This window comes from Thamnophis elegans, chromosome 17 (assembly GCF_009769535.1).
Source record: "Thamnophis elegans isolate rThaEle1 chromosome 17, rThaEle1.pri, whole genome shotgun sequence".
Taxonomy (NCBI): Eukaryota; Metazoa; Chordata; class Lepidosauria; order Squamata; family Colubridae; genus Thamnophis; species Thamnophis elegans.
Window position 1 is genome coordinate 8,579,793 of NC_045557.1, and position 15,953 is coordinate 8,595,745.

At 46.7% G+C, this 15,953-nt stretch overlaps 1 protein-coding gene across 1 annotated transcript; it reads left to right on the forward strand.

The window, feature by feature from the left end:
• The first annotated feature begins 209 nt into the window (after positions 1-209).
• On the forward strand, positions 210-14,102 carry FOSL1 (FOS like 1, AP-1 transcription factor subunit). Its single transcript, XM_032233825.1, has 4 exons — positions 210-339; positions 7,883-8,128; positions 9,728-9,835; positions 11,120-14,102. Exons 1-4 carry the CDS (start codon positions 238-240, stop codon positions 11,612-11,614), a joined length of 951 nt encoding a protein of 316 aa, XP_032089716.1. The 5' UTR covers positions 210-237; the 3' UTR covers positions 11,615-14,102.
• The last annotated feature ends 1,851 nt before the right edge of the window (positions 14,103-15,953 follow it).

Here is a 15,953-nt window from a genome sequence, read left to right on the forward strand (position 1 = left end):
CGGCTTGGATGTGAAATAGTTTTTTTCTCTCCCATGAGCTGCTCGGGACGGGGTTCCCCCCTCCGGTTCGCGGGTGAGAAAGTTTAAATCCCCTCCCTCGGCCTCCCCTCCCTTTGGAGACAAGTGGAAGAGCCCGCGCCGGGAGTCCCCATTCATAAAAAAAAAAGGCCAAGGTCGCCGCCGCTTGGCTTCTTTCGGGCATCGGAGCGTCGGCGGCGGGGCTGAGGCCGGCTAGACATGTTCAAGGGTTACGGAGGAGGAAGGCCACCTCCGCCCGCAGCTCCGCGGCCGCGTTTACCCGCCTTGCCCTCCGCAGTCCGCCCGGGATCTCAGCAGCAAGTAAGTTTCCCTTCGCTTTCGCTCTCTTTGGAACTCTGCACATGCTCTGGGGATGGAGGGGGGGGAGTCTGGACTCCGCGGTCCGGCTGGGATCGCGGCGGCAAGTAACTTTCCCCTTCCCTCCTCCCTCTCCCCCCCTCTCTCTTTTGAACTCTGCACATGCTCTGGGGATGTGGGGGGGGGAGTCTGGACTCCGCGGTCCGGCTGGGATCGCGGCGGCGAGTAACTTTCTCTTTCCCTCCTCCCTCTCCCCCCCCTCTCTCTCTTTTGAACTCTGCACATGCTCTGGGGATGGAGGGGGGGGAGTCTGGACTCCGCGGTCCGGCTGGGATCGCGGCGGCAAGTAACTTTCCCCTTCCCTCCTCCCTCTCCCCCCCTCTCTCTTTTGAACTCTGCACATGCTCTGGGGATGTGGGGGGGGGGAGTCTGGACTCCGCGGTCCGGCTGGGATCGCGGCGGCGAGTAACTTTCTCTTTCCCTCCTCCCTCTCCCCCCCCTCTCTCTCTTTTGAACTCTGCACATGCTCGGGGGTACTCTACACTTCGTAGTCTGCCGGGATGCCAACAGCAAGGACGTTTCCCCTCTCCCCCCTCTCTTTTGAACTCTGCACATGCTCTGGGGTGGGTGGGAAATCTAGACTCCGCTGTCAGCCTGGGATCGCGGCGGCAAGTAACTTTCCCCTTTCAATTTTTTTCCTTTTGAACTCTGCACATGCTCGTGGGGCGTGGGGGGGGGAGTCTAGACTCCGTGGTCCGCCTGGGATCGCAGCAGCAAGGCCGTTTCCCCATTTCCCTCTTTCTTTTGAACTCTGCACATGCTCGGGGGGGATTCTAGTCTTCGCAGTTTCCCCGGGAACTCAGCTGCGAGGAAGTTTCGCCTTGCGCCCCCCCTCTGTCTTTTGAACTCTGCACACGCTCAGGCGCCTCTAGACTTCGCAGTCTGCCCGGGATGGCAGCAACAAGCAAGTTTCCCCCATTCCCCACCCCTCTCTCCCTCTCCCTCCCTCTCTCTCTCTCTCTTGAACTCTGCACATGCTCTTGGGACTCTGGACTCCCCTTCTAGCCCAGCTCTTTGTGTATGCTCAGAGGCACTGGTCAGAAGGCTTCGGGGAAAACCCACTCTCAAATAGTGGATTTTGGAATATTTCAGAAATCTGGGGTTTAACAGTAACAGAGCTGGAAGGGAACCTTGGAGGTCATCTAGCCCAACCCCCTGCGCACGCAGGAGACCCTGGACTAGGGATTCTAACCGCCAACCTTTCGGATCCACACGCTCAAACTGTCAAAGCAGGAGTCAAAATCTGGATTTTTCACGTGTCTTGAAGTTGATCCTTGTCAGGGAATCCAGCTGCCAATCAAACACGGGGTCTGTTACTTAATCCCGGAATCCAGATGTTGTGGGAAAGGGGGCCTCTCCCCCATTTTATCCGCTGTAAGAAAGAGAGTAGAGTTAATCTGAGATTATTTGAGATTTAAATTTGAAAGATGATCCTTCTACCTTTTGGGGCAAAAAGTGTGTCAAGATCCAATTTAAAAGAGAGGGAGGGGGGAGCATTGATCCAGGAAAGATTTGCTTGCTGATCTGGGGGTTCAGCTAACCAAACCAGAGTCAAACCAAGGTTTGTGAAGGGGGTTCAGTTATTTCCTTCCTACGCTGGCGTGGAGGAAGGAGCCAGCTCTGCAATGCCACCAAGTGAATATTTTCAATTATTTTCAATCTTAAACCTCTTCCTGCCCTATTTCTCAACCTTGGCAGCTGTCAGCTTGGGTGGACTTCAACTCCCAGAATGCCCCAGCCAGCGTGTGGAATTCTGGGAGTTGAAGTCCACTCATCTAAAAGCTGTCACTTGAGAAAAAAAAATTAAAATAATAGGATTCGGTGATATTCAGTGGCCTTTTTCCTATCTCATGGTTTGCTGGGAGATTTGGGGAACTTTGAGAATAAATTCCTTTTACACTCTTTAAAAAAAATGCTGGATCAGGTTGGAAAAAAACTTCTTATTAACATTAACAGAGTCGGAAGGGACCTTGAGGGTCATCTAGTCCAACCCCCTGCCCAGGCAGGACACCCTACATCTGCCTCTACCTAGGATCGAACTCTCCCCACCCCCTCCAAATCTTACAGAGCAACAAGCTCTTTCTTCTAACGTCCACTGCTCCTAGCAATGGAGGTTCTCCTAATCTGACCCCTCTCCTCCTCGTGCCCCATCTCGGCTGCTCTTCGAGACTTCTAGTGGCAAGGAGTTCCCTGGGCTCAAACTTCCTTCCAGAGCTTGTTTTGCAACGTGTTTTCCTGCAGCCAGGATTTCGTTCTGCGTGGGTTTGTAAGGGGGAGAAATCCTCATTTTAACAAACAAGTTGCTGAGTAATGGGGTTTTTTTACCACACTTTTAAAAGGTTGCTTTCCCACTCTCCCCCCCCCCCCCCCAAATACCTGAGTCATCGGCTTCAGGCAACGAGGTTTGATTCCTTGTCTTGAAGGGCTGGCTGTTCTTTGTGCTGCGTCATAAGTGTGAGTCATGGCCAGATTTGTCAGAAGAGAGTCACCCGTCCTCCAGACGGAGCGTTAAGAGTTGGCCACGCCCTTGTGGGACCCAGTTTCCAAATGGCTGGGGAGTTTTCCTTTTCTCATCCTTTCCCTGGCTGGTGAAATCTCTCTCCCCACCCAACCCCCCCCCCCCAGGGCATGGCTACCTGGGCCTGCCCGAACAGGCCTACCTCGCAAGGGGATTGGGTTCCCAGCCCTTTGAAGTCTGACATTAATACACTATAATACAATGCAATAACTTGGCAGGAGCTAAGGATTTTTAAAAAAAAAAAATTCGTTCTGATTTGGATCCTGCTGGTTTTAAAATCTCGACTTTTTTTTTAAGTTGACTGCCATTTGTCTGAAATGCTTGGGCAAGGGGTTGGACTAGAAGATCTCCAGGGTCCCTTCCAGCTCTATCATTCTGGATTCTGATGGGGGTTGGATTAGAAGACCTCCCAGGTCCCTTCCAATTATGTCATTCTGTATTCATACACGGGGTTAGACTAGAAGACCTCCAAGGTCCCTTCCAACTCTGTTATTCTGGATTCTGATGGGGGTTGGACTAGAAGACCTTTAAGGTCCCTTCCAATTATGTCATTCTGTATTCATACATGGGGTTAAACTAGAAGACCTCCAAGGTCCCTTCCAACTCTGTCATTCTGGATTCTGACGGGGGGGGGGACTAGAAGACCTCTAAGGTCCCTTCCAACTCTGTCATTCTGGATTCGGACAGAGGGTTGGACTAGAAGACCTCTAAGGTCCCTTCCAACTCTGTCATTCTGGATTCTGACGGGGGTTGGACTAGAAGACCTTTAAGGTCCCTTCCAATTATGTCATTCTGTATTCAAACATGGGGTTGGACTAGAAGATCTCTAAGGTCCCTTCCAACTCTGTCATTCTGGATTCGGACAGAGGGTTGGACTAGAAGACCTCTAAGGTCCCTTCCAACTCTGTCATTCTGGATTCTGACGGGGGTTGGACTAGAAGACCTTTAAGGTCCCTTCCAATTATGTCATTCTGTATTCAAACATGGGGTTGGACTAGAAGATCTCTAAGGTCCCTTCCAACTCTGTCATTCTGGATTCGGACAGAGGGTTGGACTAGAAGACCTCTAAGGTCCCTTCCAACTCTGTCATTCTGGATTCTGACGGGGGTTGGACTAGAAGACCTTTAAGGTCCCTTCCAATTATGTCATTCTGTATTCAAACATGGGGTTGGACTAGAAGATCTCTAAGGTCCCTTCCAACTCTGTCATTCTGGATTCGGACAGAGGGTTGGACTAGAAGACCTCTAAGGTCCCTTCCAACTCTGTCATTCTGTATTCAAACATGGGGTTGGACTAGAAACCTCTAAAGTCCCTTCCAACTCTGTTGTTGTTGTTGTTATTGTTGTGATGATGATGATGATGATGATGATGATGATGATTCCTATAAAATCCTTGGGGGGGGGTTCTTTGGTCAGCTTAAAATCCAGGATTTTAACCCCCCACCCCAAGTCTGCTTTCAGCCAGCCAAGCTCTCCAGAGAAGGGCCTGTCTGCCAATGGCTTTCCTTTCTACCAAAGTCTAGAGAGGTAGACTTCTCCTGTCCACGGAGGATCCATTTTGCCTCAGGGCGAGCAACGTCCTCTGTGAATCAGCCATTCTTCCCCTTCCCCCCCCCACACCTCCCATGGATTCTGCCTCTGTTGAGAACGGACATCTTCCTGCCCCGGTAGAGTTTGTCATGTTTGACTAAGTGCTGTTGTCGACAGAGGTGTGTGTGTGTGGCTCTAACCACTCCACTCCCTTGTCCGTCCAACCTGGAAGCAGCTGCGGAACGGACTTGCCCCTAGCGGAAGCTAAATTAATTCCTACCCTCCCGTGGCTGAAATCCTCCACAATCAAGCCGGAAAACATTCCTTTCCTGTTGTGTTTGCCCACAACAATTGTGGAGTCATGTAAATACCTGGTGATTGCACAACCTGGGGAAACAAAATGAGTACACGCTCCTCGTTTGTATCGGTGGAGAGGAAGAGAATAGAATAGAAATAAGAATAAGAATACCATGCAATACACGAGTAAAATTAATAGAATAAAATAGAAATGAGAATGAGAATACAATACTCATTCTAAGGAATAGACTAGACTAGACTCAATAGAATAGAATAGGATAGGATAGAATAGAATGGAATAGAATAGAAAATATAGAGAATAGAATAAGGAATAGTGTAGGATAGAATAGAATAAGGAATAGAATAAGGAATAGAATAAGGAATAGACTAGAATAAGGAATAGACTAGAATAAGGAATAGATGAGATTAGAATAAATAGAATAGAATGGAATATAAAATATAGAGAATAGAATAAGGGATAGGATAGGATAGACTACAATAAGGAATAGACTAAACTAGACTAAATAGAATAGAATAGAATATAAAATATAAAGAATAGAATAAGGATCAGAATAAGGAATAGAATAGAATAAGGAATAGAATAGAATAAGGAATAGAATAAGGAATAGAATAGAATATCAGAATAAAGAATAGGATAAGGTAGGATATCAGAATAAAGAATAGGGTAGAATAAAATATAAAATATAGAGAATAGAATAAGGAACAGAATAAGGAATAGAATAGAATAAGGAATAGAATAGAATAAGGAATAGAATAGAATAGAATATCAGAATAAAGAATAGGATAGGGTAGGATATCAGAATAAAGAATAGGGTAGAATAAAATATAAAATATAGAGAATATAATAAGGAACAGAATAAGGAATAGACTAGAATAAGGAATAGACTAGATTAGAATAAATAGAATATAATAGAATATAAAATATAGAGAATAGAATAAGGGATAGGATAGGATAGGATAGGATAGGATAAGGAATAGACTAGAATAAGGAATAGACTAAACTAGACTAAATAGAATAGAATAGAATATAAAATATAAAGAATAGAATAAGGAATAGAATAGAATAAAGAATAGAATAGAATAGAATAGAACAGAATATCAGAATAAAGGATAGGATAGGATATCAGAATAAAGAATAGGGTAGAATAGAATATAAAATATAGAGAATAGAATAAGGAATAGTGTAGGATAGAATAGAATAAGGAATAGAATAAGGAATAGACTAGATTAGAATAAATAGAATAAATAGAATATAAAATATAGAGAATAGAATAAGGAATAGAATAAGGAATAGAATAGAATAAGGAATAGAATAGAATATCAGAATAAAGAATAGGATAGGATAGGATATCAGAATAAAGAATAGAATAGAATAGCAGAGTTGGAAGGGATCTTGGAGGTCTTCTAGTCCAACCCCCTGTCGGAATACAGAATGACAGAGTTGGAAGGGACCTGGGGGGGGGGAGGGAGGGCTTCCATTCTTGTTTTGATCCTGGAAGGCATAAAAACACATTTGAAGAGGGGAGACCCCTATCCAGGTTTGGGTGAAGCAATGGCAGCTTGATGGTCGCTTGTCGGAAGGTCTCCACCCCTAGGGAAGCAGGTCAAGGGCCATGGCCTTTTTACGCCACTCAGAAGGCCTCGCCCAGCGAAATGACGCCAGCACCCCACGCAAACAGCCGGGCGTGACCCACAAGCGTGCCAAGAGCCTCCAGGGGAAGGCAGAGGCTACCGGGGAACTAGGTCAGGGAGTGTATGGCAAAGGGTTGCAAGCGGGTTGCACATTCTGGAACGTTTCACCTCCCATGCACCCGATGGCTGGGGACGCCCTCTGAACATGTGCAGAGGGCTTCCCCCTCGCCTAGGGAAGATGGGAGAGGCTGATAAGATTAATTTTGAAGGCTCCTGTGTTACTTCGGGCCTCCTGGGCCTTTTTGCAAAAGTGAATTTCTCTTAGTTAAGCAACTGGGGAAATATTTATCACTCAGCCAGAAGGCAGTAATATAATTTTGGTCCTTCCTTCCTTCCTTCCTTCCTTCCTTCCTTCCTTCCTTCCTTCCTTCCTTCCTTTTCTCCTTCCTTCTTCCTCTTCCCCTTCCTCCTCCTCTTTGCTACACCTTACTCTTCTCCCCCTTTTTTCCTCTTCCTCCACCATTCCCTTCTCCTCCTCCTTTTCCTTTCTTCTTCCTCTTCTTCCCCTTCCTCCTTCTCTTTGCTACTCCTTCCCTTTCCTCTTCCTCTCCCCCCTCCCTCCTTTCCTCCCTCTCTTCTTGTTTCTGTCTCCTACCTTTCTTTCCTCTGTCCCTCCTTCCCTTTCCTTTTCGACGTCTTCCTCTTTCTTTTCCCGTTTCCTTCCTTCATTCTTCCCTTCCTTTCCATCCTTCTTCCCTCCCTCCTTCCCTTCCTTCTTGTTTCTGTCTCCTACCTTTCTTTCCTCTGTCTCTCCCTCCCTTTCCCTTTCTTTTTGACTTCTTCCTCTTTCTTTTCCCCTGTTCCCTTCCTTCTCTCCTTCCTTTCTATCCTTCTTTGATTCCTCCCTCCCTCCTTCATTGCCTTCCTCCTCCCTCCCTTCCTTCTTGTTTCTGTCTCCTACCTTTCTTTCCTCTGTCCCTCCCTCCCTCCCTCCCTTTCCCTTTCTTTTTGACTTCTTTCTCTTTCTTTTCCCCTGTTCCCTTCCTTCTTTCCTTCCCTTCTATCCTTCCTTCCTTCCTTCCTTCCTTTTTGTTTCTGTTCCTACCTTTCTTTCCTCTGTCCCTCCCTCCCTTTCCCCTTCTTTTTGACTTCTTCCTCTTTCTTTTCCTGTTCCCTTCCTTCTCTCCTTCCCTTCTATCCTTCCTTCTTTCTTGTTTCTGTTCCTACCTTTCTTTCCTCTGTCCCTCCCCCTTTCCCTTTCTTTTTGACTTCTTCCTCTTTCTTTTCCCCTGTTCCCTTCCTTCTTTCCTTCCTTCCGTCCTTCCTTCCTTCTTTCTTGTTTCTGTTCCTACCTTTCTTTCCTCTGTCCCTCCCTCCCTTTCCCCTTCTTTTTGACTTCTTCCTCTTTCTTTTCCCCTGTTTCCTTCCTTCCTTCCTTCCTTCCTTTCTATCCTTCTTTCCTCCCTCCCTCCCTTTCTTCCTCACACAGAAATTCCAGCCAGATCCCACAGCCGGCACCAGTGCCACAACTGCCCCTTTTGTGCCCAACCTCAATACCATCACTACCAGCCACAACCTGCAGTGGATGGTACAGCCGTCCCTCATGGGTGCCTCCCCAGGACTCCCTCCGTTCCCCCGGCCGTATCGCTGCCCGCATTACCCAGCTGGCCTCCGTCCTGGCGTCATTCGCACTACGGGCCCCGGCCTAGTGCCCCGTCGGCGTCACTCCGAGCACGTGAGTATCTGGGAAGAGAAAAACTCCACCACAAGCATTCAAGGAATATTTCATTTCTTTACACCTTTTGCTATCCTTGTTTTTAATCAATAAAAAATATCATGCTTTAAAAAAAAAAAAGATATCCGGGCAGAGTTGAAGTCCTCACAAATTAAAAGTTGTCAGGTTTGGGGGAAACTCTCCCTTCCAGCCCCTTTTGTGGCACTTCAATTTGCACAAGTTGTGTCAAATAAATTTTAAAAAGGAAAAAAGTTTGGAGAGATAACAAAAAAAAATTTTCCTGGTGTTTTGCACCCCCTGCTGGCCATTAGGTGACATAACCATCCAAGGCAACCATAACGGGAATAAGAGGGCTGGAAGGGAGCTTGGGGGGTCATCTAGCCCAACCCCCTACTCAAGAAGGAAGTACTATATACCAATTCAGGCCAATGGCATTCATGCAGGGGTGGGTTTCAAATTTTTTTACTACCTCTTCTGTGGGCATGGCCTATTTTGTGGGTGTGGCTTGGTGGTCATGTGACTGGGTGGGCGTGGCCAAATTCACTTAACAACGCTCTTGCTTAGCAACCAAAATTTTGGCCTCAATTGTGGTCATAAGTTCTCCTTCCTTCCTTCCTTCCTCCCTCCCTCCCTCCCTCCCTCCTTCCTTCCTTCCTTCCTTCCTTCTTTCAACATTGGATGGAGAAGCATCCCTTGTTTTAGCATTGAAAAATGCCTGGACCAGAGGTGGTATTCAGCAGATTCTGACCAGTTCTGGAGAACCGGTAGCAGAAATTGTCGAGTAGTTTGGAGAACCGGTAAATACCACCTCTGGCTGGCCGCGCCCCCATCTATTCTCTGCCTCCCAAGTCCCAGCTGATCAGGAGGGAATGGGGATTTTGCAGTATCCTTCCCTTGCCATGCCCACCAAGCCATACCCACAAAGTGGTAGTAAAAATTTTTTGAATCTCACCACTGGAAGATTTCTTGAAACAAGCCTGTCTTTTTCATTACGAAGTTAGGAGAGGGCTTCATGGTCAATAACACCGTAATCTTGGTTTGCGATCTGGAAGTTCAGTCTCAAATCAACCAGAATTGGTCTTAAGAACAGTTTTGAAAAATTGGCGTGTGCCCCCCCCCCTAAACAAATACTCCTCCACTTACAACCACAGTTAGGATCAGATTTTGCGCTGCTAAGCAAGGCGATTGTTAAGCGAGCCGCACCCAATTTTACGAACTTTTTGTGCCACAGCTGTTCAGCGAATCCCTGCAGATGTTAAATGAGCCACAGTCGTTAAGTGAATCTGGCTTGCTTGCTTGTCAGGAGTCGCAAAAGGGGAACTACGTGATGCTGCGGCCGTCATAAATATGAGCCAGTGGCCAAGCACCCGCAGTGGTCAAAAGTACGAGGAACGGTTGTAAGTCACTTTCAGTGCCGTCCCAAGTTTGAACAGTTGCTAAATCAACGTACGTTGTAGGTTGAGGACTACCTGTATCTTGGTTTCCTGGAGGGTGTGTGTGTGTGTGTGTTGCATGCAAGGTTGTGTTGTGCATTGTGCTGTGATGGAAACGGTCGATTTGCGATTGTGTAGTTGTGAACTCCGGAATTCTCCTTTGCAGCTGACTCCGGAAGAGGACGAGCGACGGAGATTGCGGAGGGAACGCAACAAACTAGCCGCCGCCAAATGCCGCAATCGGCGCAAAGAGCTGACCGACACGTTGCAAACGGTACGTTCGAGGCAACATTGAAGGGCATTCGCACAGCGGTCCGCAACAGGCTCGCTGGGGTCAGTCTGGATGACTTCTGAGGTTCCTTTCCGGGCCTGGCAGCCTGGGCTTACAAAGGGTGGGCGGGGGTCGTCCCAAGGAAGGGCTTTGTTTTCATATGGGGGATTTGGGGAAGGGGGCCCTGAGTCAGTTCCTGGGGTTGGGAGGGGGCTGGTATAATTCTGGTTTGCAGTCCCGGTTTGCGAAACGGGTTCCTTTGGTAACCAGGTTAATCTAGGACAGGCAACAAGTGAGCAGTAGCCATTCTTCTTGTGAATGTCGTCTTTCTTCCAATGGCACCCTAACCCTAAACTCCAAACTAAGTAATCTGAACCTAAAAAATAATATAGACTTTCCTGCCTAAGCAGGGGGTTGGACTAGAAGACCTCCAAGGTCCCTCCCAGCTCTATTCTATTCTGTTCTATTCTATTTCTATTCTACTCTGTTTCTATTCTATTCTTTCTATTGAATTCTATTCTATTTCTATTCTACTCTACTCTATTCTAATTCTATTCTATTTCTATTCTATTCTATCTCTATCGAATTCTATAATAATAAAACCATAAACCATAAACCATATTCTATTTCTATTTATTCTATTTCTATTCTATTCTATTTTATTTCTATCGAATTCTATTCTATTCTATTTCTATTCTATTTCTGTTCTATTCTATTTCTATCGATTTCTATTCTATTCTATTTTTATTCTATTCTATTTCTATTCTACTCTATTTCTATTGAATTCTGTTCTATTCCCTTGAATTCTGTTCTATTCAATTCTATTCCATATTCTCAATTCTATTCTATTTCTATCGAATTCTATTCTATTCTATTCTATTCTATTGAATTCTGTTCTATTCCCTTGAATTCTGTTCTATTCCCTTGAATTCTGTTCTATTCAATTCTATTCCATATTCTCAATTCTATTCTATTTCTATTCCATTCCATATTCTCTATTCTATTTTTTTTCTATTCTATATTATTTTCTCTATTCTATTCTATTCTATTCTAATTTTACTATCGTATTGTTTTCTTATTCTCCATAGCACCTTTGAAAACACTCACTCAATGAAGTCCAAGAATACAGGTACATCCCGGTCCAACAATTATCCGGCCTTTTTTTTTAAAAAAAACCCTCTTCGCTAGAAAGGCTCCCCCCCAAAAAACATCCAAAAGGATCGGATCTCCTTCCGGATCCAAATCTAAGCCCCTTCCCCTCTTTTCTTTATTTCCCCCCCTCCCCAGGAAACGGACCAGCTGGAAGCTGAGCAATCATGTCTCCGGAAAGAAATTGCTGAATTACAGAAAGAGAGAGATCGTTTGGAGTTAGTTCTGGAAGCCCACCGTCCCATCTGCAAGATCCCGGAAGAATCCTCCAGAGATGAGGAGGGGGACTGCTACCGCCGCCCGGACGCCCGTTCCCAATCGCCGGAGAAGCAGGCGCCAGCCCCAGGGCCCCAGTGTGGCTCTCGCCGGGCGGCCCCGGTGCCCCCTAGCATCATCCTGCCCCCCATGGGCCTGCTGGAGCCGGAGTCTTTGCATACCCCTACACTCATGTCCACCCCATCATTCACTCCCTTCACCCCAAGTTTGGTCTTCACCTACCCAGTGCCGGGGGACCCCGACGGGCCCTCGGGGTCCGGCTTCCCCTCCGAGCCCTGCTCCTCTGCCCACCGACGGAGCAGCAGTGGAGACCACTCCTCAGATTCCCTCAATTCCCCCACACTGCTGGCACTTTGAGGAAACGGCCTTGGGTTGGGCTGTCTCGAATCTTGTCCCCGTTTTGGGGAGGGGGGTGTTGTCAAAGGATTAACCGTCCTTCCTGGCTACCCCCAATTCCCTTTGGATTCCCTTTGCGACCCCGGTTTCCAACCGAAGTCACCGGACTCCTGCTTTCCCCGCCCAGACGCAGGCATCAGGTTTCTAGTCCTCAAGACCAGCCGGGAGCCTCTTTTTCCTTTGGTCTGGAAAAGCCCTGCATTCCAACCAGGGTTTCGCGAAACACTAAAATATCTCTTTACTCTTGCCCTCGCCCTCGCCTTTATAAGGGCCAAGTGGCTAGTCCTCAAGACTGACCTTTTTTTTTCTTTTGACATTTTCTTTCTGGAAAACAAGCGGGAGTTTTCAGGTCCTTGGATCATGTTCAAGAAACAAAATATATATATATCACCGTTTTAAAGTCATTTTTCACTTTAAATGGCCTGTATTTTTAAAACCAAGAAGAGAAATTTAAGACGAATATAGATTTATTTTTCTACAATGACCGCCGGGATGACGTGGGACGTAGATTGTCCAGAACTGAAGCTGGTTGGATATACTGTATATTGTTATAAACATACACATTTTCTTTTCTTTTTTTTCCCCTGATGCCTCATGAAAGTTACATTACAAGGGACGTTTGGACGAAGCCGTGATTGCTTTGTGCCGTTTTAAATGCTGCTGCTTGATTTTTGATACAAAAATACATATTGTCGTTTCTTGGTGTCTTCAGACCTCATGGGAATTAATTGGAGTTTAGGGTTGACATTTAAATATAAATAAAAAACGGCAAAGCACAGAACTTAACCATCAGAGATCAGCGAGGGATAAATTCATCTGTTTTTTAATTCTGTAAACTTTATTTTTTTTAAACATATGCTGCAGTGATTCACAGCGCTGGAAACAATCCCAGATGTGTTATTTTAGATGGGTTGGGTATTCCCCCCCCTTTTTGGCTTAACTTTTTCTTGAAAATAAACCAAATATTGCTGCTAGACCTCATGAATTCTGTCGGTTTGTCAGGAATACTATCTTAAGCGTAGGACGGTCATTTTGGAAAATGGAAAGACGTAAAGATTCCACGGAGAATTGCATCTAAAAACGGTAGTTTTTCAACTTATGACCGCAGTCTTCATGGCTAAGGAAGGCAGCGGTTAAGTAAGTAACCCCCGATGGGGTTGATAAGCCAATTGCTGCCCTTGTTAAATGAATCGTGCGGTCATTAAGTGAACCCAGCTTCCCCGTCGATTTTGCCGGCGAAAAACCGGCCAGGAAATGAATTAAATTGAACTGAACTTTAAATATGGCCAAGTACGATTCGACACGCAAGGAATTCCCCGGCGATCCTGTGACTCTGGAAACGCTGCAACCATCATAAATACACACCAATTGCGCCAAGCACCTGAATTCAAATCACGGGGATGACGGGAACATTGCCACGGTCATTAACTACGAGAACCAGTCCCTCTTTTCAGGGCTGTCGTAGCTTCGAAGACTTGCCGAAAGGATGGCTGCAAACCGAGGACTATCTGATTAACCGCCAAGTCCAGTCCGATCGGCGCTTTGCCTCTGCCAATTTGAGCCTAAAAACCTCATGAGGACTAGCTGCCCGCAGAGCTGGCTGCCGTAAATTGGTGACACTTTAATGCCCAAGCAGGCTAAACAATATTCCGTCTTGCGTAACCCATTTCAGCCTCGCTTCCGGAAGCTGTAAAAGGAAATTTCAAACAGAGAAGCAAAAACAAAAAAAAAGAGCATTTTGACTCATTTGTCCATGGTAGAAATCATCTTTTTTTTCCAAGGAAAATCACAGCCAGGAACCAATGCCGTAATCCCAGCTGAGTCGAAAACTTTTGTTTACAATCTGGGGTTAGGTTTCCAGCATTGCTAAAAAATAAAAAACAGCACGTTTCCCATCTCTTGCACGCCTTTTCCCCTGTCTCTGTTGGGAAACCTTTCTTTTTTTAAAATTAAAAAAAATCTGTACAAGGCGCTTTAGGATTAAATGTTTATTTGGAAAAACGGGACTCATTAAAAACAAACACTATTGCAGCAGGAGTGTGTTGTGTGTGGTTTTTCAGCTTCGGTGAGCATTTTCAGCTCAGGGCGATCAAGCAGAGAGAGTGGATTTCTTGTGGGGGCCAGCCGAGGAAACAAAGTGATGGATAAAAGCCAGACATTTTGCAGAAACTTTTCAGAAACTTTATCCGCTCAACGTTCCCTGTTTCTGGTCGCATTCGCACAACCAGTTTCCCCGAGCAGGTAGAAAATGTGAGTTAGTTCTAACTACGTAACAAATGCTCTGTCCTAACCACTGGCAATAAAAATTTCACCAGATATAAGCTGGGAAGATACGACCTGGTAAACTCACTCTGTCAAGGACTTAAGAGTCCTCATCTCAAATTATCTAAGCCCCAGAGCTCACTGTAACAGCATTTCCCAAAAGGCATTAAGAGTTGTTAACCTAATTTTGCAAAGCTTCTTCTCCGGTAACATTGCATTGCTAACTAGGGCATACAAAACCTTTGCCAGACCAATCCTCGAATACAGCTCGTCTGCCTGGAATCCACACTGTATATCGGACATTAACACCATCGAGCGAGTCCAGAGGTATTTGACAAGAAGAGTCCTCCACTCCTCTGCTCACCCTTATGCCACCAGGCTCCAAATTTTGGGCTTGGACAATTTGGAACTACGCCGCCTACAGTGTGACCTAAACACAGTACACAAAATTGTCTGCTACAACGTCCTACCTGTCAACGACCACTTCAGCTTCAACCGCAAATAACACACGGGCAAACAATTGATACAAACTCAAGGTAAACCGCTCCAAACTCGATTGCAGAAAATGCGACTTCTGCAACAGAGAGGTCAACGCCTGGAATGCTCTACCCGACTCCGTTGTTGCATCCTCACCCCCCCCCACAGCTTCAACCTCAAACTGTCCACCATGGACCTCACCCCGTTCCTAAGAGGTCCGTAAACGGGGCCGTGCATAAGCGCACCAGCGTGCCTTCCGTCCCTGTCCTACTGTCCCCATTTATTTGTACCCATTTCTTTCGTTCATATCCATGTTTCTATATATACCTGTTCTCCCCTACATGGTTGACAAACTAAAGAAATAAAATAAATAATAGTTCAGATTGGGGGCGAGAATCCAACCCGTTGGCCTAGATTACAATTTGTGTGTTGTTTTGCAACGATGATCCCTGGGTCGAACAGGTTGTGTGAATGCGGACTCTCACAGGTCGAGGGGGGAAAACACAAACACACAAACACACTTTCTGCTGCCTTTAATCTGCCGCTTCTCCTTTTCCAACTCAGATTAACCGCTTTCGTTTTGATCTAACTACGTCAGGAATCCCAAAGGGCAGACCAAGGAATCTCTCCATCCGGTCACGTTGTTGACGGTCAAGATTTCCTTTATCCGAAACTAGGATCCGGCCACCTGTTTCCTGGCTGGGAGACCCTTTGTCTCCATCCAGGCTGGGCAGGAAGTGTCAGGAAGGCCTGTTTGTAACCCTGCTCAGTTGTGATTTTGCAAACAGCCATGGTTCCCGCTTTTGCCATCCCCCAGAGCAGGGGTCACCAACCGTTCGGACCTCAGGGACCACTAAATTCATAATTTTAAATCCCGCGGACCACTAATATGACCTGCCTAATGAGCGGCTGGGTGGGTGTGGCTAGGTGGTTATGTGACTGGGTGGGCGTGGCCAACTCAATGTCACTCACATTGAGGGGCGCCTCATCGTCCTCTACTCACCCCTCCCCTCCCCGGCACTCCTCGCCTGCCCGCCCGGGCTCCTTAGGACCCCCACAGGAAGCAGTTGCTGGAGCGAAGCAGCCTCCAGGAGAAAGAATTGGCAAAAGAGCTCAGTTCAAATTGGATCTGGCCGAGAAGGAGGCTCAGCAGAAGCACCTCACTGAGAACTAGGAGCATAGGCTTCCCAAGCAGAGGAAAGACCTGCAGAAGTGCAAGGCCAGGTGCCGGCGCCTGGAGGCTCAGCGGGCTGAGATGGTCAGCCAGTTCCAGGCCATGATGCAGCCCCACTGGAACGAGGCCCTCCGGCTCTTCACCACCAGCGAAGCTTCCCTCCAGCCTTCGCCCAAAGCCCCCCACCAGGAGGCTGAAGCAGACCCCAAGTTGAAATTTCTGCCCCCCTCCGACCCCCACAAAAAGACCCCGAAGGGGGAGACTCTCTGCAGCAACACAAGCATTCATTGCACGTATCCGTCCCAGGGGCCGTAGTTTGAGGACCCCTGATTGAGTGCAATATCAAAAATGCAAATAATTTTTGGGTGGACCACCAACATTTTCTCA

Bases quoted from the DNA above. Each gene is read 5' to 3' on its own strand.
- FOSL1 (XM_032233825.1), top strand. From the start codon at position 238: ATGTTCAAGGGTTACGGAGGAGGAAGGCCACCTCCGCCCGCAGCTCCG. The intron at 340-7,882 runs GTAAGTTTCCCT...TTCCTCACACAG, and splicing joins GCCCGGGATCTCAGCAGCAA to AAATTCCAGCCAGATCCCAC. The intron at 9,836-11,119 runs GTACGTTCGAGG...CCCCCTCCCCAG, and splicing joins TGACCGACACGTTGCAAACG to GAAACGGACCAGCTGGAAGC.